Source organism: Pogona vitticeps, chromosome 7, assembly GCF_051106095.1.
Source record: "Pogona vitticeps strain Pit_001003342236 chromosome 7, PviZW2.1, whole genome shotgun sequence".
NCBI classification, from domain to species: domain Eukaryota; kingdom Metazoa; phylum Chordata; class Lepidosauria; order Squamata; family Agamidae; genus Pogona; species Pogona vitticeps.
Genome location: NC_135789.1, coordinates 13,452,417 through 13,474,823, shown reverse-complemented (window position 1 = coordinate 13,474,823; position 22,407 = coordinate 13,452,417). Strand labels below are relative to the sequence as shown.

Below are 22,407 nucleotides of genomic sequence, written 5' to 3'. Positions count from 1 at the left end.
GCCACCTCTCTAGCGAATGAACGCGCGTTACACGGCCTGGAGGTGGCCTCTTGGCAAGGAGAAGCCGCCGGCTGTGGGGAAGAACTGCCCGAGCGTCCCGTGCGCGCATGCGCATTCCTGTTCCAGGCTTCTAACCCTTCTCCAGGGTTTTTCCCTTCGGACCGTTCGAGATCCGCACTTCCGAGATTTCCTTGGACGACAACGAAGAGTGGCGAAGGTTTCTGGGAACTGTAGTCCAAAAAAATTCAACACCACATGGGAACTCAAGAGTGGGAAGGAGAATGGCGAGAGTCGGTTCCCCCATGACCCAGCCCAGAGCTCTAACCGCCGCCCTCCACCGTCTCTCCAAAGGAGGTCCGGTCACGGCCCCGCCTCATGAATTAACGCATTAATTAAACCATGGAATTCCTGCGACGGGACGCGAAAGCTTCCTCGTCTGCGTGTGTGTGTTTAGTCGTTTAGTCGTGTCCGACTCTTCGTGACCCCATGGACCAGAGCACGCCAGGCCCTCCTGTCTTCTACTGCCACCCGGAGTTGTGTCAGGTTCATGTTGGTTGCTTCGCAGACACTGTCCAGCCATCTCATCCTCGGTCGTCCCCTTCTCCTCTTGCCATCACACCTTCCTAACATCAAGGTTTTTTCCAAGGACTCTTTTCTTCTCATGAGATGGCCAAAGTACTGGAGCCTCAGCTTCAGGATCTGTCCTTCAAGTGAGCAAGGGGCTCAAAAGCGAACCCGAAATGTGAGGGCCAGTCTCGCCGCCTTCCACCTCTTCCATTTGTAGCTCTATAAACCCACGGACTCTCGCGACCGCAAGGGATGCCGGGAGGCGTAGTTCGAGCGGCCTCGGGGCGCCCGCCCAAGAGGGCGGCGCTGGGAGATGACGTCAGAGGCGGGGCAAGTCTTCACCGGTGCGTCGCAGACTCCGGAATCCCTTCGGTCCAGGGCGAGCCGAGCCGGGCTGAGCTGTCTGGTCCCTGCTTTCCCCCCTTCATGTCCGGCTTCGGCGCCCTGGGCCTAGCGCCCTGGTTGGCGGCCCAGGCAGAGCAGGTGGGCCTGAGGAAGCCTACCCCAGTGCAGGAGGCCTGTATCCCGCCGGCCCTCCAAGGTAAGAGCCGGGGGGGGCTCCCCGCATTCCCCGGCCCCCCCTCCCTGGACGGTAGAATCTAAGCCCCGGATGGAGAGGGGGGCAGAGGAGCTCGCTCGCTTTCTCGGCTCCCCTCCTCGCGCCATGTGCTTTTTTTCAGCCAGGCCCTCTTCCGGGCTCTAAGCCACGCCCCCTTCGGCTCTTTAAGGGCTACTCCTGCTTTCGCTCTTTAAACCACGCCTCCTTCTGACTTCAAGCCACGCCCCTCCTTCCAGCACCGGGCTGGCCCTTACCTGAAGCACTCCTTCCCCACCTTGGGGCCCCCAGTTGTCCTTGGACTACCACTCCCAGAAGCCTTCAGCACCCGCTTTGCTGGAGAGGATTTCCAGGAGTTGCAGTCCAAGAACATCTGGGTTACCCTAGAGGTGTTTCTGGAACCTTGGGTCCCCCTTTGGACTACCGCTCACAGACACCTTCATTGTGGGCTCTGCTGGACAGGATTTCTGGGAGTTGTAGTCCAAGAACGTCTTTGGTTTGTAGGGAGGCCCGCTCCTGGCAGGCTGGTTAGTTCCATTCTAGGACTCCATGCCAGCCAGCCCTTTGGCACCCTGATCTTCTCATCCCCCGAAAGGAAACCCACGTCTCTGAGGTGCTCCCCCTTCTCCATCTTGCTCCCACAGGTCGCGATTGCATGGGGTGTGCCAAGACGGGGAGCGGCAAGACGGCGGCCTTCGTCCTGCCCATCCTGCAGAAACTTTCCGAAGACCCATATGGCATTTTCTGCCTCGTGCTGACACCCACAAGGTATGAGAAAACTCGGAGTGCAAGACCTGTCATAATGGGCTCGAGCGACAGGAAGCCAGACTTCGGCTAAAGATCAGGAAAAAACTTCCTAAAGTTAGAGCCGTACGACGATGGGACCCGTGACCTTGGGAGGGGGTGATGAGCGCTCCAGCTCTGGAGAAAACGGGACCCCCTTCTGTCGGATCTGCTTGGATTTGGGGTTCCTGCCTTGAGCATAGGGGGTTAGACTGGATGGCCTTAGGGGGACCCCCTTGCCACTCGGTGATCCATTTTCCCCCCCTTTCCTTTCCCAACAGAGAGCTGGCCTACCAGATCGCCGAGCAGTTCCGCGTCCTCGGGAAGCCGCTCGGTTTAAAAGACTGCATCATTGTGGGAGGAATGGGTACGTATGCCGCCGGCGTGCCCCGGCCCCGGGAAGCTCACCCTCCGGCGGCTGGAAGGGCTCTCGTGTTTTGTTGAAAAGAAAAAGCAAGCCCCAGTGCGCTGAGGACTGAAATCCCGTTTCTCCTGGCCCTGGGTGGCCTTGCAGATATGGTCAGCCAGGCGCTGGAGCTGTCCCGAAAACCTCATGTGGTCATCGCCACCCCTGGCCGGCTGGCCGATCACCTGCGCAGCTCCAACACCTTCAGCCTTCAAAAGATCAAGTTCTTGGTAAGTCCGGCGAACAGACCTCTTTCTTTGATTTCCGGGAAGGAACTCAGAATCCAGTAGCTGTGTGTTACCTCCTGTTCTCGCCGCCTTCCTCTTCAGATGTCTCTTCAGATGATAAGCAGAGGCCAGGGAGACTCTCTTGGCTTTTAGCCCCTTGAGACGAGGGAAAACAGACCCAGTGAGAATCATCGGAAATGTCAGGCCTCGGTTTATGAGTCTCGCGTTCCAGTCCAGACCCATTTCAAAGGAAGTTGCTGGGACTGTGGGAGGGCTACAGAATGAGAGGGGAAACGTCTTTCTGTTCAAGGCGCACTGCGTCCCAACCGTGATTCTTGCATGACAACTTCCCAGCAATCCTGGCCTGCTGAGCTAAGGGTGGAGGCTTCTGGGAGTTGTAGTCCAAGCACACGGGGAGAAATCCAGCTTGAAGCCCTTGAGAACAGCCACTGTTGACCGTTGTGGGTTTGTCGTACCAAGGGCTGACTGTGGAAAATGCGATCTCCTGCTTTTCTTTCTTTCATCTTCCTCTTTTCCTTCCTTCTCATTCTTAAACTATTCTTTCCTTCCTTCTTTCTTTCCTTCCTTCACTTCTTTCCTTCCTTTCTTCCGTCTTTCCTTTTGTTTTCTTTCATCTTCTTTTTCCTTTTCCTTCCTTCTCATTTTTTCTTTTCTTCCTTCTCATTCATTCATTCTTTCTTTCCTTCTTTCCTTCGTTCCTTCACCCTTCCTTGCTTTCGGTCCAGGTCCTGGATGAAGCCGACCGGCTCCTGGAACAAGGCTGCACCGATTTCACCCAAGACCTGGAGGTCATCTTGGCCGCGGTGCCCGCCCGCCGCCAGACAATGCTCTTCAGCGCCACCCTGACGGACACACTGAACGAGCTCAAGCGGATCGCGATGAACCAGCCGTTCTTCTGGGAGTCCACCTCCGAGTGAGTGGGCACCTCTTCCCTTCCTCCAGAGAAGGCCTTTGGGGTCTCTGGGGCTTCTTAGTTCAGGATGAAAAGTGCACGAGGAGCTGGTGGGTCTGTGGAAGGGGAGGGGAGAGTCCGGGCTTCTTTGTAGTTGTGCATAACCCAGAGACGGGCTTCCTCCCCAATTAGGGTTCGGACAGTGGAGCAGCTGGACCAGCGCTACTTGCTAGTTCCCGAGAAGGTCAAAGACGCCTACCTCATCCATCTGGTCCAGACCTTCCAGGACGAGCACGAAGACTGGTCCATCATCATCTTCACCAACACTTGCAAGTAAGTTCTTGTCTTCCTTCTCTTTTGGGAAAAACCCTTCTGTGACCGAGCTTCCCCCTCTCTTTTTATTTTTATTTTTAAATGAGTCGCTGCGGGGCTCCTGACCCCGAAGGTCGCTCTCCGGTCGGCCCTCTTTTCCGGGCGCAGAGGAACAGAACGGGCCGGTTGTGGCGTTTTTTTGCAGGAACTGCCAGATCTTGAACATGATGCTCCAGAAATTCAACTTCCCTTCCGTGGCGCTCCACTCCATGATGAAGCAGGTGAGCAAGCAAAGAAATAAATAAAAGTGTCCGCCAGGTGGAGGCCTCCCACTCCTGCGGATAAGGGGGTCACTGTTTTCATTGACGGCTCCTCTAGGCCTCTCTTATCATGAGCTGCACCGGCGAGGGCTGGAGGGGGTCGGAGGGCAACAACCCACGGAGAAGGAACCCCCCCTCCGTGACCCTCACCTGCCCCCCCCACTGTACCGTCTCATTTGACTCTCTTCTTTTTGCCTCCCAGAAACAACGTTTCGCAGCCCTAGCAAAGTTCAAATCCAGCATCTTTAAGATTCTCATCGCGACGGATGTGGCTGCCAGGTTGGGGCTTAAGATTTCAGCTGGGTTTTTATTGGTCGGGTTTTTTTTTTGAGGGAAAGGGCAGATTTTGGGTTTGGAGTGAGAGGGTCATTTCTCCCCTCCTCTGTGTCCTCCCTTGCTTTTTCGGTTCAGAGGGCTCGACATCCCGACCGTTCAAGTGGTCATCAACCACAACACACCGGGGCTGCCGAAAATCTACATCCACCGAGTGGGACGGACCGCCCGGGCAGGTAAACACACACACACACACCCTTTGACTGTCGGCTGTCTTCTCCTCCTCTTTTGTGCTTTCAGGCGGTCGCTGCAGGTTGTCGCTCAACCTCCGTTTGTTCAAAGCTGGTTGGTGAACTCTTGCCGACCCCCGGAGAGACCCTTCTCTAGTTTCTCTTCCTTGTGTTGGGTTGCATAGCTTGGTGGGATCTTAGAAATCCTATTTTTCCCCCTTTCCCTCTCATGACATGGTCTAGGAAAAGACCAATATTCACACGGAGGCCCGGTCTCTCTCTCTCTCGGCTGCTATGAAAAGGCACAGAGAGCTGTCTCAGCTGCCAAGATGTTCAGAGACGCACACAGAGGCCACCTGACATGACCTCGAAGCATAGCATTAAAAAAAAAAACCCTGCTGATTCCACGTCCTGAAAACGTTACAAAATTTGAAAAGAATAATCCTAGAAATACAGATCGGCCGCTAAAAGGAGCCAGAGACCATGCGATGGATAGCGTTCACTATCATAATAGCATTAGTTATAATCTGGGTTTTTTACTATCTGTGGGAACTCATCCCCCACGGATATGGGGTTATGTTCTTATTTATCCATCAAATGAGATTCTCTCGAACCTCCTCGCTCCTTCGTTATCTTCTTTAGTAGTAACATTCCTATCCCAGTTCTTCCTGAGCAGGTTCCAGTCTTTCTACCACAAACCGCTGGCTAGCCTCGCAGTCTAAATGGGGTGGGAAGGGGGGAAAATCCGAATTGGTGGGTGCTTCTGGCCCACGAATGTTCTCCTTGCTCTTCTTACCAGGCCGTCACGGCATCGCCATCACGCTGGTGACCCAGTACGACATCCATCTGGTCCATGCCATTGAGGAGCAGATCAGTAAGTTGGGGGGGGCTTGGGGGGTTGGAGGGTTTCCCCTTTTAGAAGTGCGGCAAGCCTCGGGAAATGGCCAGCCAAAAAACCCAAAAAGTCCAGTTGCCAAATCCACCCTTTTCTGCTCCTGGGAGCCTTCAGCTGGGTGGGGAACTGGCTCCTGAAATAGGACTCGCCCCTGCTTGGAAGCTAAGGTTGTAGTCCTCAAGATTCCCGCTTGCATTCCTGCCTTTCAGAAATGAAGCTTCAGGAATTCTCTGCGGAGGAGCAGGCGGTGCTGAGCATCCTCACCCAGGTCAACGTGGTGCGCCGAGAATGCGAGATTGTAAGTGAAGGTGTTGGCAGGATGGGGGGGCCCGGGAGAGTCTTCTCTGATGTCCGGGGGAGAACTGCCTCCCGGTCACCGAGTGACCACGGAGCAGGGCCTCCTTCGACTGTCACAGATGTTCCTTCTTTGAGAAAGACAGGCTGGAAAGACGGGTTCAACTGCTCAGCGTGTTTTCAATCCTCTTCCAGAAACTGGAGGGAACTGATTTTGACAAGAAGAAGGAAATAAACAAACGGAAACAGATGATTCTTGAAGGAAAGGTACGAGGGCTGACAGGAGGGGTGGACGGAGGTTTTTCTGCCCCGAAGCGAACTGTGGGAATGCAGGGGTCCCCCCCCGCGCACATACAAGGGGTCTTACTGCATGAGACGAGTCTTGGGCTTCTTTTCAGGGCATCAGGGAGTACCAGCCCTCGTTCAAGAGGCACGCCAGGGTCCCGAGGGCTGGTGGGCAGCGCTCCTTTGCTGGGCAAAACTTGTGAGCGTCTTCTGCTGCTCTCCAGTCTCTCTTTCTTTCTTTCTCCCTTCCCGGCCAGGATCCTGACCTGGAGGAGCAGCGGAAGGCAGAGCTGGCCAAGATCCGGAAGAAGAATGTGCAGTTTCGCACCCAAGTCCGGCAGACACTGGAAGACAGGCGGCAGCTCCTGCTCCGGCGGAAGCTTCAAAAACGGGCCCGCCGGCGGCATCATCAGCAAGAGAAGCCGAAAGTGGCTGGAGAGAAGGGACAGGATCTGACCTCAAGCCAGGCAGGCAGGAGATGAGAGTTAGCCTCATGATGCTTTAGGGCAGGAGGACATATATATTTTAGATATGTATATTTCTAAAGATGGTTACTAGAACTGGCCATGCTTTATAAAGCATTTGCTGCAATCCACATTTTCCAGTATCCGCGGAGAGACTTGTAACCCGTCCCCTGTGGATATGGGAGTCCAACTGTATAAGGGAGAGAGGTTAATTCTGCATCAAGAACAGTTCTCTTCTGCCCCTGCGGTTCATTTTCTGTAAAGTCCTGGGGCCGCTTTGTGCTCCAGGGAGAACCGGTGTTTAGAACCGTGGGTCCATGCTCTAGAAAGGAAATGTTTACGGGCGTCACCGTCGGGACGACAGAAAGTGAAAGAAATCCCATTTTTCTTTCTTTTTAAATCACATTCCTGGAAACCGGTTGCTTTCCTACAAGCTTAGGCTGGCCTTCGCTTTGGGGCGGCTCGGCTTTCTTTGAAATAAAACCTGGCAGTTTTATCTTGTTTCCCATGCCTGGAAAGGTGGAAGTGGGAGAAGGAATCCCAGAGGCTCGGGGAAGATGTGTGGGAAGGGATGGAAAAGTTTCTATAGCCATTTCCCACCCCCACCCCCCAAAATTGTAATGAATTATGCAGAATGATATGTCCGCGGGGACTGGGTTAATTTGCAGACTCTGTGTGAGCGCCACCGTTTCTAGTCTCCCCTCTCGGCTCAGGGTGGAGACCGACTTCCCGATCTTTATAATTCCTACACAGCCCCGACTCTCAGAGGGTTCACGGCTCCCTGCGTTTGTTGACCATGCTCCAGATTGTTACACAACAGCGTGCTGCGTCTTTTTAATTCCAACGCCCGAGGCGGTTCCTTACCCGGTCCCTCGAGGCTCAGGGACAGCTGGCGAGGGTTCAGCACTAGGCATCGCTGCCAGAAGAAGTGGCCGGGTGGAGGGGCCTCCGAGCCGTTCATTTCTGGCCCAGATTCGCCTTGACAGCTGCAAAGGTTCGGACGCCAGGTTGGCTTAATGGCTCTGGGGGCAAAACGGCCATCCATCACTTCTCTGGCAGGGAGACTGCCCTGTTCAGCTCATTTTAATCACCGGAGGAAGGAGGAAATGCAGAAATTCTATAATTCGGGTGTCCTTCTCCCACCCACCCCCACCCCAAAATCCCCATACCTGATCGGGAAGGAGAAATGAAGGTGAGGGACAGATTGGCTCTCCACCAGGAACAGGTCTGGTTGGAGGCCAATGGCTCTTAGTTACCAAGTCAACTTTTCAACCTGCATCTCAGTTCCCACCCACCCCCCCAAGTGTTTTTGGGACCCAAAAAGGGGATTTGCAGGATTTCCTAATGGCGTTTGACAGGTTTCGGCCGGGTGTATGAAATGAGCTCTGCATAGTCTCCCTCGCGATTTCCATTACAACACAAAACGTCACAATGGCAGAAAAGCTGCAGGCCTTGAGCTTCGAAGTCATTAGTTACAATCGGTTGGGTCATGAGACCCAGGACAGAAGAACTCCCATATCCACGGGATCACTTATCCACGGATTCACTTATTCCCCGGTCGAAAAATAGGAAAAGAAAAATCCTAGGCCAATGAGGGAAAACAAACAAACAAAAAACTGGGCCTCTGCCCTCCATTCGAATGCTGCCTTTTGCTACATGGCACAAGCAGGTTGACGAACTGGTTCGAGGAAGCGCAAGAGAGCGAGGCTCCGGGAAAGGGGAGAGAACGGGTGGGAAATCTGATTTGCTTTGAGCGGAAAAGCAATGGAGTGAAGGGGGTTCATAGGGCTGGCCCAGCGTTTGAGCTCTGCGCCACACCAGTCAAAGCCGCCTTCCCAGGGCGATGGCTGTGCCCATCATCTGTCCTCCATCCTCCCTGAGTTCAGGACTCATCATGGTGGACTCGAGGGACAGGAAGCCGGGTTTTGGCTGAATCTCAGGAAAAACTTCCCAACTGTTAGAGCAGTACGACGACAGGACCCCGTGACCTAGGGAGGGGGTGAGCGCTCCCAACACTTGAGAAAACGGGACCCCCGTTGGTCGGATTTGGGTCCCTGCCTTGAGCAGGGGGTTGGACTGGATGACCTTCTGGGTTCCCCTTCGAACACCGCCCTTCTACGATTCTCTGTATGGTTGTGTGGGACACAGCCCACCGGTCGAGAACCGCCGCTTGAATTGGGAACAGAATTTCACAATGAGATTTGGCATTGCCCTTCGACCCAGGCTGAGCTGGTTGTAGAAACCCTTTGGAGCCGCTTTGCCCAAAAATAACACAGGCCCGCATTCCTTCCTGCTCTGGGGATCAGCTGTCCCAACACATCCTTTCCAGTGCATTTGAGAGGAAAAGAATGTTGGACAGAAAAATAATTCTTTTTGCCGAGGGAGGGGGCAATGAAGTTCACGTCACAGTTTTGCAGTGAGGAGCGTGGCAGAGATGGGCCCCTCTTATAGGATCATGGAGTTGGATGGGGGGCCCATAAGGCCATCCGGTCCAACCCCATCCGCCAAAGGCAGGAATCCCAAATCCAAGCCAATCAGACCAAAGGGGGTCCCATTTTCATTAGCGTTGGAGCGCTCACCACCGCCTCCTGAGGTCGGGGGTTCCCGTCGTACTGCTCGAATGGTTAGGAAGTTTTTCCTTAGCCCAGAGTCTTACCAGGACTTTGGGAGAGGAGTGCTCATCTGAAAAAAAACAAATCATTATCCAGTGTACAATTAAGCAGGGAATGGAAGAGATGAACACCCCTTGAGAAGAATCTAGGGGCTGGGTTTGGATACACTGTTATCATTTAAATCATCATCATCCTTTAAAACACTCATGTCCAAAATCAGGATAGCGTCTGACGAAGAAGAGGAATTCAGAGAGAGAGAGAGAAAAGACAGAAGCCGGTTCAAAGAGCAAAAATGTAGTGGTTTTTTTTTCTTTTTTCTAAAAAAGGGAGATTAAAATACATATTTTCAAACCCGCCCCCCACCTGCCCCAATCCCTCTTTTTACAAATGGTTTGTTTTGAGCTAAGATTACCTCGAATTTGGGACAAAGTGATCGGAGAAGGCAGGTTGAAAGGGGAGACGTAAGATATCGAATCGGAGCATGGTTAAAAATAAAACAGTTTCCGAAACTCCAGATGGAACCAAGCAGGAAAACGAGAAGGAACACCTACCGTTTGGGTTTTACCATCCTTTTATCTTAATCTATCGTTGCCCGACATTGACCCGGACAATTCAGCACAATCCACAGGTTGGGGGGGGGTCAAGCTGCACTACTGCCCCAGCACTTGGCCCCCTCTGGTGCTGGCGGCTGTTTTACTGGGCATGGTCCAAAAATGTACCATTTTATTTTTTTAAAAAAATTTTTTTAAGCAAATGGAAAAGAGACCGATTGCCCAACCTCTTAACATCATGCAGGAAGGGGGAGTGAAGCTGTTTCCTCTCCTTATTGCATGGGGGGGGAAGAGCGACCCCTCCTGATGGACCTGGACTACAACTCCCATCAGCCTTGGCCAGCATAGCTGGAGGGGAGGAAGGCCAGACGGTGCATTATGCCCATCTCACTTCACTTGGGTACTGTAGGACAAACCTGCGAAGATCGTACGAGCGGGCCAGGGGCCAGCAGGAAATGGGGGGCTCCCCTTTCAAGGGCTATTCCATCAGCAACGACTAGAGACGAGGGGGAGAGTTGGTTGGTTGGTGTGAACAAAGAGAGAGACCGGGATGGCTGAAGCCCCATGAATTTCACTGGTCGGCTCGCTAGGTTTCACTCCCCAGAGGATGCAGTCCGGCAACATCTGGAGAGGATCAGGCCTCTCTCCCCCCCCATGAAAGCATGCTAGCTCTTCTTTCCTGTTTGCACATCCCTCACGCACAGCTGCATCCATCTCCCCGGGAGTTGCTGCATTTCTACTCCACCGAGCCAGGAGAGGGTCTGTTTTGTTTCCTCGTTTGGGCTCGCTAATTGTAAATTTTGAATGCTTCCCGACTGGCAGCTGGTTGGGCTCCCACCCCGCCTCTTCCCAGAGACGGCGTTTTGCTCCGAGACACAAACGCCCTCTCCTTTTTTCCCCCCCAGCTGAATACCAGTGCTCACAGCTTTCGCTGGCTCAGACAACGCCCCTCGCTTGCTTTTGAAAATGTTTGTGTGTGTGTGTGTTAAAGAATACAAAGACTCCCGTTCGCTCCCTGAAAGAGGTTTGTGGGGTTTTGTTTTGCTTTTTTTTCTCCCTCCCAGGCATTTGGCTCCCATTCGGAAGTCTCTGATCGTCTCTATAAAAAGCAACTCCGTTTAAAAAACACAGCGAGACGGTTACAGACAGAAAGGAAAAGGGGGGGTACCCAGATCCCGCTTAGGGATGGGTGAAGGGGGGCGGGAACCATTCTCTATCAAAACCTACGGCTTCGGACTGCGCAGAAAAGACCCGCCCTTGGTAGAAATGGAAGCATCTCTGGAAGGAATCGGGCCTGGGGTTCGAAAGCAATGCCTGACCCTCCTTCTTCACCGGATCTCTCCGTGGAAGACTGAAGGGTGAGAGCATGGTTCGAGGTCTTAACGGCAAACCTCGCACGCGTTGGCCAGGCCGGTGGTTCGGGAAGGCCGGCCCCCCCTCCGTCATCCGGCTCAGCCCTCGTTTCCCCCCCCCCAAGCCCCCAGCTCAGTGGCTGTCCACCAGCTTGGCCAAATCCTGCCGCAGTTCGCTCAGCTCAAAGATCTTCATATCCATGATCTCGGCCACCTTGACCACCTCGTGGTACATCTTCTCCCGCTCAGAGAGGGTCTCGGAGAGGGACTGCTCCGCCAGGCGCAGCCGGCGCTCCAGGTCCGTGTTTCGACGCTCCAGGTCCTGAGGAAGAAACGAAGGGCCCCGAGTCACGGAGGGCGCTGGGTTTTCTGTTGGCTCCTTGGGGGGGGGGTGAAAGGACTATGAGGGAGAACAAAGAGCACCAGGAGCTGCCCCAGACAGAGGGAGATTCTGAGCCTTTCGAGAGGAAATGGGACCCGGCGGTCCAATTGGCTTGGATTTGGGATTCCTGCCTAGAACAGACGGAGTCGGACTGGATGGCCTTACGAGGACACCCCCCTTCCCACTCCACCATTCTATGGTACCGTGATGTACCACCGCTGGGCCAACCCCTGTCCCAGATCTGTGCCAGAAGAAGGCCACTTCGCAGACCCATGTTCACCAGGTGACTCGAGAAAGCAAGCCAAGCCAGATGCACCAGAGAAAAGGAAGGGAAGGGCCTCACCCCCCCAGCCTCACCCCCCAAAAAGGGGGATTCGTCTACCCGGAGAGTTTTTCCCCACGATTTCTCACCCTCTTACCTGCACCTTCTGACGTGTCTCCTCACACTCCTCGTTGGCTTCCCAGCAGCCTCCCTTCTGGCTCTTGAGCTGCTGAAGCTCCTGCATCAGGAAGGGGGGGAGGATGGGGAGAAGGGAAAGACTTCAGAAGGGAAAGACTCCCCCCACCCCAAGAGATGACGTTTGTCAGTGGGGAAAATCGGAAGGCTGGTGGTCAGCCCAATCCTGCAGACTGAAGCCTTTACCTCTTCTTTGGCTTTCACCAGCTGCTCCAGTTCCTCCAGGGCCGGGCTGGGCTCCATCCTGGCCTCGCTCGACACCTCATGCCCTCGCTGGGCTTCCAGCTCGGCCACCTGTGGGAAGACGAAAGGGGCAGGCAGGAGAAGAACAGAAAGATTTACTCAAGAGTGGTGCGAGGGTGGACAAGGGGCAGGTTCTGTTTGCACATAAAAGTAGGAACCCCTGTATCCATTGGATCAGTCAGTCTCTCTTATCCACAGCCTGAGAATATTAAAATATTTTTTTAAAAAAACAAAAACTACAGTAATTAGATATAGGTATTTCCACCATGTATTTACTAGAAACAGCCACTAGGGGGAGTGAGCAGAATACATAGCATGGTCTCTTTTTTCCCCTCTGGTGGCCAAAACTAGTAATACATGGTGAAAATAATTTTTTCTAGATTTTTTAAACCATGCTATCTATCTATCTATCTATCTATCCATCCATCCATCCATCCATCCATCCATCCATCCATCCATCCATCCATCCATCCATCCATCCATCCATCCATCCATCCAGGGTTTGGTATTATCCGCGGTTATCAGCATCCACAAGGGCCTTGGAACCCAGCCTCCTGTGGATACGGGGGTCCTATACCATGAAGGGTTATGGCTCCCAACCCATATGTGGCTGTCCTCCTGCTCCCAGCATCCTCTTCTGCCCAGCAACCTCTCCGAATCAGGAGCCCTCCAGATTTCTTTTCATTCTTATCTATACCTCTACCTTTCCCCCGCCCCTCCCAGGAATTCACGACAGTCTGGACGCCTCTGTTTTAAACTCAGAAACACCCCTGAGAAGTAGGTCAGAGGCCTAGAACAAGAAATCTCCCCAAAGCAAGCGACCCCTGCTGGTTTGGGCAATAGGAGTTGTCGTTGGAAACCTCTGGCAGACTCTTCCCTCCTCATTCTACTTAAGAAGCGGGATTCCGAAGCTGGGTTCTGTTCTCAGTTTCATTTCTTCTCGGGACCCTCGCTCCAGTTTCACCTTTTTTCTTTCCACCCCTTCCTCTCATCCTACGAGTATTTTCTTCCAAGTTTCTTGAGGACTAGGAACCTGCTCTTGAGGTATCTGGAAACCGACTCCTTTTTTGGACCTGAAAAGCAGGCCTCGCTCAGCACAGTCTGCAAGCTGTGGGTGTGTATGTGTTGTGTTGTGTGTGGTTTTTTGCTTTGGCATCCTGGGGAGTTCACCTTCTTTGCCTCCCCGGTTGCTGGAGGCCAACGTGGGCCAGATGGACCCGTGGTCTCCAGTCGGCAGAAAAGCACTCCGGATCTCTCCCCGAAGACATAGATCACGCACAGCACGGCTCCCGCTTCCCCATTCGTTCCGCTTGGATGCCTCCTTTTAAGACTGCCGGGAAGACAACCTTAAATGTCCGTACCTCCTCGTTTTTTTCCCCACCCTGTGCCCAGTCAGCTGAGAGCCAAAGCATGCCAAGGAGGAGGGAGGCTGGCGGGGGCCGGATCCTCGCCACACCGCCCACCCACGCCTGCCGGCCGGAGCTCACAAAAGGGCAGGAGGCTTGTGCTGTGGGGTAAAACCCGGGGAGGGGGACTCGAGTTACAAGTCTCGCTATTCACTCCACCGGTAACTCGACTCAGGCATTCCCCCCCCCAAATGATTCAGATGCAACTCAGAACCCACACACCTGTGTTTCTTTTCCCTGGGGAAGAAAGAGCTTGTTTTTTAATAGGGGCTTGGAACTCAGGGCTTCGAACCTGATGCACACTCGAATTCGGGACCTGGACTCAAAAAGACTCACCCGTAGCCTCAGGGTCTCAGTCTCCTCCTGGTAGGCCGCCAGCTGCTTCTTCCACTGCTCCACGTTGGCGTTGGCCTCTTTCAGGGCAGCCACCAGCTTGTTGTTGTTGTCTTGCAGGGTGAAAAATTCGGCCTCCCACTGGACTTCGCACACAGAGCTACGGGTGATGGAAGGGGGTGGGGGGAGAAAGGGTGCCTGTTACACCCAAAGCCCTTTTTTAATCCTGCTTAAAGCACTGGGCACCATTTAAAGTTTTTTTTTAAAGTAGGACCCCTGTATCTAAATTCCATTCCATTTCAGTGGATGCTGAAAAATGCAGATAACAGTGAACGCTGTTGTACTTGCAAGCACTCTACACAGTACAGTCTTGGGCTCCCTCCAAGAACACTTGGGGGGGGGGCATGGGAGAACCGCTGCTCCCCAAGTCTCCGCGAGGCGCTCACCCTTCAGAGAGCATCTTCTTGATCCGCTCCCGTTCCGTCGTCATCTCCAGGTCGGCACTCTGGCTCCGGAAGAACTTGTCATCCCCATTGGAGCTGATGATGGGGCTAGGCAGGATCTGTGGGTCAGGACAGCCCAGGAGAAAAGAGGGTCAAGGCGGGGCGGGGGGAGAAGTGGTGACCCTCTGCCAGGGATGGGGAGTTGGCGTTGCGGGACCCGCTGACATGTCGCACTGAAGTACCACCGGTAACTCAAACTCGACTCCAGTTTCTTTTTTTCTGACTCGGGACCCACTGACCCTGTCCCTTTTTCCTTTGGGGGGGGAGCTTGTTTTTCATAGGGACTCAAACTCGGGACTTAGCCCCAAAGCCTCGGACTTGGGACCAAAGGCTCAGACTTGGGAGGAGCCTTTCCCCCCCCCGCTGAATCCAATAAGAAAGATCGCAAAATAAAACTACAACCCTCCCTCCCTCCCTCGGTCAAAGTCTTATTCCCTTTGGGAGGCGTAAGCAGCGCTTGCTCTTTTCAGGACGGTTTGCCACCAAATATCCAAAAATTTCTGCCATGCTTCGTGGAGAACTTTTTAGGAATCGTGCCCCGTGAGACATCGCGAGCCCCCGTTTTCCCCCTTCCTCCTGCGGAGTTCAAACCCCCAACCCAGCTGTCATCCTCCTTGTCTTCCAGGCCTAAAGGACCGTTCACACTCCCCGCCTCCTCGTGTGCTGTTAATTCATCTGCGATCAGCCCCTGGAACACAGTGTCTTCCACCACCACAAGCACTCGGATCCATCCGTCCTTGTTGCCCGGGAGATCAGAGGGAAACAGACACACAAATGCACACACTACCAGCCGTGGAAAGAGAATTTTCCCTTCCAGAACTTGCCGGCCTTCTGGTTAGGCAGAGAGAGGAGGGAATTCTTAGTTATTTCCTCTACCTTCCTCATGTTTCCATCCCAAGGTGCTCGGCTGTGGCTTTTGGGCACCACGACTCAGGTGAGCAAGACTGAACCGACCCTGGTTACCTGCAAGCTTTATTATGCACCATATAAGCCACATCGGCCATACACCAGAGGCTCAGCCCACTGCACACCCACTCGCCGGCTCTTTCTCATATACAGCAAGATCCCCGTATCCGCGGGGGGTTGGATCCAAGGGCCCCGCAGATACTGAAAACTGTGGATAATAGCGAACAAGATACATAGCATTGTAAAAGGAAAATAAATTCCAGAAAAGCCTATTTTCACCATGTATTACCAGAACTGGCCACTAGAGAGAGCCAGAGATCAGAATATGTATTCTTCAAGTATGAAACTACATGGTGTGGTCTCTGGTTCCCTCCAGTGGCCATTTTTGGTAAATACAAAGTAAAAAGACATCTATCTAATGTCTTTTTTCTTAATGATGTTTAATATTTTTAGAGCACAGGAAAGTGAAATTGTGCATACTGATCCTGCAGATACAGGGGTCCCACTGTATATTTCTCTGTATTTTTGACCTTTTGGGTGGTGGCTTTGCTTTTACTCTCTTGTTCCTTGTTAAGTTTACCTCTGCCGGTCTCTCCTCTTTCACTGGATATGGCCAGCTCATATGTTTAAGGGATGGATATGATGCGGCCAGCTCAGTGGTTTAGCTACCTGGCTGTGGAGGCCGAGGTTGGGAGTTCGAATTCCCCCACAGGGGCCTCCTTGACAGAGGCTGGAGTGGATGACCTCGAGGATCCCTTCCGGCCCTGCCATTCTAAGATGTTGGTGACTAATCCTGTGGTTATGGGCGTCCTACTGTAATGGCCATCGGAGAACACGCAGAACATAGAAGTACTCCTGTCCTGTAATAACACAGCCCCTTTGAACCCCCAAGACGGGGATGCTGTTTGGACCCCCTCACTCAGGGTACAGGCTGTGTGCTCTTCCTACACAAGGTTCGAGACCGGCCATTTCCTAAAAGAACAAAACAACCGTGGATGATGGCGAGGACGGCTCCCCACCTGCCTACCTGCTGAGAAGTCAAGCTGAGGGCAGGGCTGGAGAGCTCCGTCTTGTCTTGGGACTTCTCCCGGGCCAAGCGGGCGGCTTCCTTCACCTCCTGGAACTTTTCTGCAAACTTTTGCCACAGCAGAAGGCAGTGGGTGGGTTGGGGGGGGCAGGAAGAAACACACACACACACACACAAAACCCTAAGTGGCCTGCTAAAGCTTTCCAAACCATGGGACAGGGGCCGCCCCCGGGGCCTCGAGCCCTCAGATCACTTAACCCCCTGTCTTATTCACCCCCTTCCCCTTCAAATGGGGGTGGCCGCTCGCTGACAGGCGAGTCTTGGGAGTTTAAACCCTCCCACGGGGCCTTCTTAATGAGGGCTGGACTGGATGATCTCCCGAGTCCCTCCCAGCTCTGGCCTTCTAAGACCCTTTATTTATTTCACCTTTAGCCACCCAGTCTCTGCTCGGTTCCAAAGCCTTCGTCCCCCTCCCCACACACCCTCTTGGGTCTGGAAGAGGCTTCTCTTCTATCTTTTAGTAAAGCTGGAAAATTCCATGAATTTCCCACTCACGGATTCCAATCCTGCCCTCTGGAACGGCGAGGCGCAAGCCCGCCCTCCGAATTCTGTGTGCCACCAGCTCTTTGGATGTGTGAAAGCTGCCGCACGACGGTTTCATTTCCATAGTTTCCTACCCGTTTCTCCCCACCAATTAATAGGGTTCTCAAAGCAGCAGGCAGAGCAATTAAAATCACATGGCTTTAATTACAGAGCGTGCGGTGACTCAGAACGCGACGCGAGGACCTGGGAGAGCCGGGTTCAAATCCACCCCCGGAAGCTCACAGGACCATCCAAGACCGGTGTGAGTTCAAGAGCGGGGGCAAACCTGCCAACATCGCCAGAGGCCTATGAAAAGCAAGCAAGCCATGGCAGGCAACGTGCAAGACAAAATTAACTGGGGAAATCATGGTGCAAAGATGCATTGGGGGAAATTCAGATCCACCCCACGGCGAAATGTTGTTTCTACCATGAAAAAAGTGATGAGGGATGGGGGGGGGACTTCTGAAGGTGGGGAGGGGCCGTTCAAAAGCCCCCTTCTGCCTCAGACAGCAGAAAGATCTTGGCAGAAGATTTATAACTTCACGGAGCGGCTCAAAGGCCGTTCGCTCGGCCCAGCAGACCTCGCAGGGCGGTTCTAAAGACATAACGCCCTCTCTGCTGCCTTCATCAGCTCAGTGGAGGAACAGAAAGGCAAACAACACAGGAAGAGCCCCCCCCCCCCAAAAAAAAATATCCCCGGGCAATTGGTTCCAAGACCCCTCATGGATGCTGGAAAGCTCAGATGATGGCAATCACGATGATCATACTGAACACTCTACGTAGCATGGCCTATGGCTCCCTTGGGTGGCCAGTTCTGCTAACTTCTGTTAGAAATCTACATTTCTGGGAATTTTTCTTTTAATATTTTCACACTACGGCAAAGTGGGTCCTATGGTCTCTCAAGAGGGAAAGGTTCGGGCTTGGGCCAGGCAGGCCAAGAGGATAGCCCCCCCCCCCGCTTCTCCTTGTGCCTGCCCCTTTTTACCTGGGACAGATGATGTTCGGAGGCGAAACCCAGCCCGTAGACCGTGTTTGCCCTGCTGTCCGCCCACTGGCCAAACTTCTGCGAGGTCTTGGTGAACGTCATGTTGGGGGTGATGGTGCTGTTGATGACGGCCTGGCCAAACGGGAAAAAAAAAGGGCAAGAAGGGGGTGAATGGCAAACAAGACAAGCCACGCTTTGCACAGTTGCATGAATCGCTTTTAAGAAGGAAAAAAACGGGGCTGGGAAGAGCCGAGAAAGGAGAAAGGGGGTGAGCTAGAATCGGAGGAACCGGGCATTTCTGCTCCTGCCACGCCTTCCCGCTGGCCGTAACCTCTGGGGTTTCCGGGTGTGGGAACCCGAAAACGTTCAGAAGGCTGTCAATCAGGTCAGTTTGTAAAAAAACGGGAAGAGAAGGGTGATGGAATCCTGGAATGACGGAGTTGGAAGGGGGTCCTCTAAGGCCATCCCATCCAAATCCCTGCCGATGGGGGACGGATGGGGGCCCCAGTTTTCTCCCGAAGGCCTCCAGCGTGGGAGCGCTCCCCACCGCCTCCCGCGGTCACGGGTCCTGTCGTCGTATTTCTCCAACAGTTAGGAAGTTTTCTCCATGACATTCAACCGACCTCTGGCTTCCTATAACTTGAGTCTAATGCTTCCTGCCCTCTGGGAGGATGGAAGACGGATCCTGCCCCTCTCCTCTGCAGGACCACCTTTCCAAGTATTTGAAAAGTGCCATCTTATTCCCCCTCGGTCTCCTTTTCTCAAGGCTAAACGTGGTCTGTTTTTTTTTTAAAATCCTTCGGTCTTTCCTCCTTATAAGGCCAAGCAGGAGGACATCAACGTACTCAAATCAAAGCCGCTAGCCCTCAGCGACTCGCCGCCGTCCGCGCCAGAAGAGAAAGGGGAGAAACCCGCTTCTCCGGGCGCTCTCACCCACCTTGGTGCCTCCCACGCTGATGATCCTGTAGACACTGCGGGTCGCATCGTAGAAGTACGAGACGGTGAGGGCATGTTTGCTCGCCGGGATCCAGTTCCTCTTGGTGGCTGGGTCGATCTGGAAGATGTGGGCCCTGGTGCTGAAAATCGGCTGCTCCCTGCCGCAGAGTTTGGGGAGGGTGGAAAAGCAGCAGCGTGAGACCCCGAGGAGGCAGCAGGCATTTACACACTGGACCCAAAGGAACCCCGGGATCCCCTTGGGGATCTCTTCAGACCATGGATAAGGGAATCAGCGGATACTGAACCCGTGGATACAGGAGGCCCTGCTGTACTACCAGAAACCTACACCACGTTGAACCTTCCTTTCGTGTACACCCCCCTACACACAACCAGAATCAAGAACATTGTACAAATGGCCACTGGAGATACCTTTCTTCCAACACCTGAGTTTGGGGTCAAGACTGTAAAAATTGGGTCGGAACTGCAGCCCCACCGGGGCTGTCGTGACTTCGCCCCATTGGCCTCCTGGATCTGGTGCCCACTATAACCTGCAAATCATCTTCAAGCAGACACTCCCAATGGAGATGGGCATGAACCACTGATTTGTCGGTTCGTGCCGGTTCGTCGAGTAGAATGAACAGCCTTCAGGGCTCCCCAGGCCCACCTCCTCTGGCAGGCGCCCAATCCAGAGGCAGCGGCTGGAGGAGGCGGGTCAGAGAAGCCAGGGCGCTGCCTCCAAGAAGGGGGGGTGCCCGCCAGAGGAGGCGGGGCTGGGGAGCGTCGAACAGCGGTTCAGCCAGTCAACGAACCGCTGCGAACGGACAAAACTTCACATGAAAAGGAGCACAAAGCTGTGGCATCGTTCGCTTGAACTGTAACAGGCCGACAAGCTTAGAAATAAGGGGAAATGAAGTTAAGGTGTTACCTAATTGTTGACATTGGTTAATACTGATGGAGGCAAGTGGTTAGTCGACGGGGAAGAGATTAAACAGCCATCAATCATCCGGTTAGTACCGTCACGGGTCCAGAATCCCACTCTGGCCGAGACCTGGTGGGCGATTCATTCCCTGGTGGTGGAAAATAGGGTTAGTTGTGACGAGCAAGACACAGGAGGACAAAGAAAGAGTACGAAACATTATTATTTCTAGGCGGGCCAGAGCCAAAGATGTTCTAGGCCGTTCATTAGGAACAGAAACAGGCCCAAAGTGGGAAACCAGCAGTTCGCGACGGTTTCCATGGCGGGAAGGGGATGGGCGGGTATCCCCCTTTTTTGCTACACAAAACGAAATGCCAAGGGGGAACAACGTTCGCCCCTTCGTTCTGTTTTGGCCAAACAGGTTCCTCGAAGCACTCAGCGAACTAAACTCCGAACTGGACCGATTCGTTGTTTTTTGCCGGTTCGTGATTCGGTTCATGACCATCTCGAATCAGAAATGGTCATCCCCCCCCCATGCCCCGCAACAGAGGAGAGAAAGAAGAGGAACCCCAAGCTCTCGGCAAATGAGGGTTTGCCGTCTCTCGTCGGTTCTTGAGCACCTTTGCGCCGGGTCCCGACTGGCTTCGGAAGTGGGACTAATGAGAAAAAACGAATCACATCTCCAGGGAGCTCCATTTTGGGTCGAGCATTTTTTTTTCCCAGCAGGGAGGGCTCCAGAGCCCCCCAAAGCTGACTTAGAGGAGGGGTTGTGCATGCACCATTCCCACCCTGGAAGGAGGACGGGAGTTTCGTATTCTACCACCTGACACCCAAGGCGAATGCTCAAGAAACCAGGGATGCCTCAAAGCAGCTGCTGGGCGTTTTCAGCTGCTCTGAGTCTTGCACGCGCAGGCGGGGGAACCTCACAGTGCGCTGTGGCTTACGTGCCGCTGGAGCGCCGCTGCCGGGAGGCTGCGGAAGGACTTCACGCTCTGTTTGAGACAGCTGAAGAGTCCCTTGCACAGAACTTACGGCCACCAGAGAGCAGGAGCGGGGGGAAGGTTGTGCGCACCCAGATGGCGCCCAGGGCAGTGCTCGCACCAGGGGGCAGAGGGATCGGCAGCCGCCTCTCCTCCCTGCTCTGTGAGACGGAGGGCTCCCCCCCCCGCGTGCACGCACCGGGTTGCTCCCCGAACAGGGAAGGAAAGCAGCCGCGTGGTGGAGTGCAGCCATATATCGCATCCATGCAACGTGCAGGAAGGGGGGGGGAAGAAAGTGGGGAGGCTCAGCATTGGAAAGACGACCCATGTCGGTGACCTTTCCAGGCGGGCATCCCTGTTCAATCTGTGCGGGCAGAATTGGTATTTTCATTGCTCTCCTTCCCACCAAGGGATCTGGGTTCCAGATCTCCTTTTGTGGTAAAGCTCGCTAGGGACCCCCAGGTCAGTTACGCACCTACCACACCAGATTGTTGTGAGGAAGTCGCACAGCGCAGGAGACCTCTGGTTTATTACCGTGATAAAGCGCAGCGAAAGTTCCCCAAAGCACTGAAAGAAATTCAGTGGGACTCATGGGGGGGGGGGAGAGAGATTTAAAACCCTTCCACTTCTGCCAGAGGGCCAGATCCATAAGTTGATGCAACTGGGGGGGGGGGGGACATGGTTCCCTTCCATACCATTCTTATATTTATTTATTTTAGTTGTTTGTACACCACTTCACTGAGCGGTGTGCCCTATTCTGGCCAGCGAACGCACCCAACTGAGCCTTGAAATCCAAATAAACGTTTCTCCTTGTTCCCAAAACCCAACCAAATCTGGATGAAGTGGGTTCAATATCTTCCTCCTGCCAGGTGGGGCTATGATGTCCTGGTGATAAAGATTTAGCCTTTTTTCTTTTTCTTTTTGGCAGGGAGGGGGAGAAGAAAATGGAGGGAGGAAGGGAAGCGATCGGAGGAGAAAGATAATGAAGGGAACGGAAAGCCGTCAGGAAATCACAGGAAGCGGACCTGCGGTGTCAGCGCTTCTTGGCTCCTGGCAGAGAGGTTTGGCCCGGGGCCACCCCTGGCCGCAAGACACGCGTGTGTGCGTTTCCCCCCCCTTCCCTCCCTCTGCTTCTGCCAACGTGGCTGCCAAGCCATTTAAAAATAGCGACGGAAAGCTCTCGGGTTCAGCTCTCCAACCGGCCCTCCCCGGCACCCTGTTCGAAGGCCAGGCTTCAAGGTCGGATGCACATCCGGAGGCCTGGCCGGAGCTCCCTCTGGGTGTGCGAGATGGACGGACACAGAGAGAGAGAGAGAGAGGAAGGAGGGGAGTCCACGTGGAAAGAATCTGCCCGGAGCCGTATGGTTTGTTCAAAGACCCTTGCCTTGCCATCTTGTCCTGGCCAACCGCCACAAATCCTCGGGGTGCAGGTGCCTTCCCTCCCCAGTCCTCCATTCGTACAGTAAGGCCCCTACTTGCACCCAAAGGGAATCGGCTCCAACTCCCCCCGCCGCGGATACTGAAAAGTGTGGGTTACAGCAAACCCTATTTTATAATAGCAAATGCAACACGTGGGATGGTCTCTGGCTCCCTCCCATGGCCCGTTCTGGGAATGTCATCATTAAAAATATATATTTCTAAGATACTTAATAATTTTTATTTCTTCAGACGCTGGGAAAGTGAACCAGCGGATACTGATCCTGCAGATACA

General features: G+C 53.8%; 2 protein-coding genes across 5 annotated transcripts in view; one reads left to right on the top strand and one right to left on the bottom strand.

The window, feature by feature from the left end:
• The first annotated feature begins 877 nt into the window (after nt 1-877).
• DDX49 (DEAD-box helicase 49) lies at nt 878-7,021 on the top strand. Its single transcript, XM_020780977.3, has 13 exons — nt 878-1,108; nt 1,768-1,891; nt 2,188-2,273; nt 2,421-2,542; nt 3,286-3,473; nt 3,645-3,785; nt 3,970-4,045; nt 4,287-4,363; nt 4,496-4,593; nt 5,387-5,461; nt 5,692-5,780; nt 5,972-6,043; nt 6,319-7,021. The coding sequence occupies exons 1-13, from the start codon at nt 994-996 to the stop codon at nt 6,541-6,543; spliced, it is 1,488 nt and encodes a 495-aa protein (XP_020636636.3). The 5' UTR covers nt 878-993; the 3' UTR covers nt 6,544-7,021.
• Nucleotides 7,022-9,415: 2,394 nt separating this feature from the next.
• Nucleotides 9,416-22,407, bottom strand: part of HOMER3 (homer scaffold protein 3) — a 17,367-nt gene continuing 4,375 nt past the window's right edge. For 2 of the 4 annotated variants that reach the window (XM_078379047.1, XM_072977940.2), the window contains exons 3-11: nt 19,726-19,867; nt 18,802-18,958; nt 17,865-17,996; nt 16,298-16,405; nt 14,308-14,423; nt 13,865-14,021; nt 12,066-12,173; nt 11,842-11,922; nt 9,416-11,362 (exon numbers count right to left, since the gene is read on the bottom strand). In XM_078379047.1, coding sequence (XP_078235173.1) covers nt 11,174-11,362; nt 11,842-11,922; nt 12,066-12,173; nt 13,865-14,021; nt 14,308-14,423; nt 16,298-16,405; nt 17,865-17,996; nt 18,802-18,958; nt 19,726-19,739 — 1,062 coding nt within the window. In that variant the 5' untranslated portion in view covers nt 19,740-19,867 and the 3' untranslated portion in view covers nt 9,416-11,173. The remainder of the gene's footprint in view (nt 11,363-11,841; nt 11,923-12,065; nt 12,174-13,864; nt 14,022-14,307; nt 14,424-16,297; nt 16,406-17,864; nt 17,997-18,801; nt 18,959-19,725; nt 19,868-22,407) is intronic. The other 2 variants (XM_072977941.2, XM_020780980.3) reach the window with 1 other exon arrangement.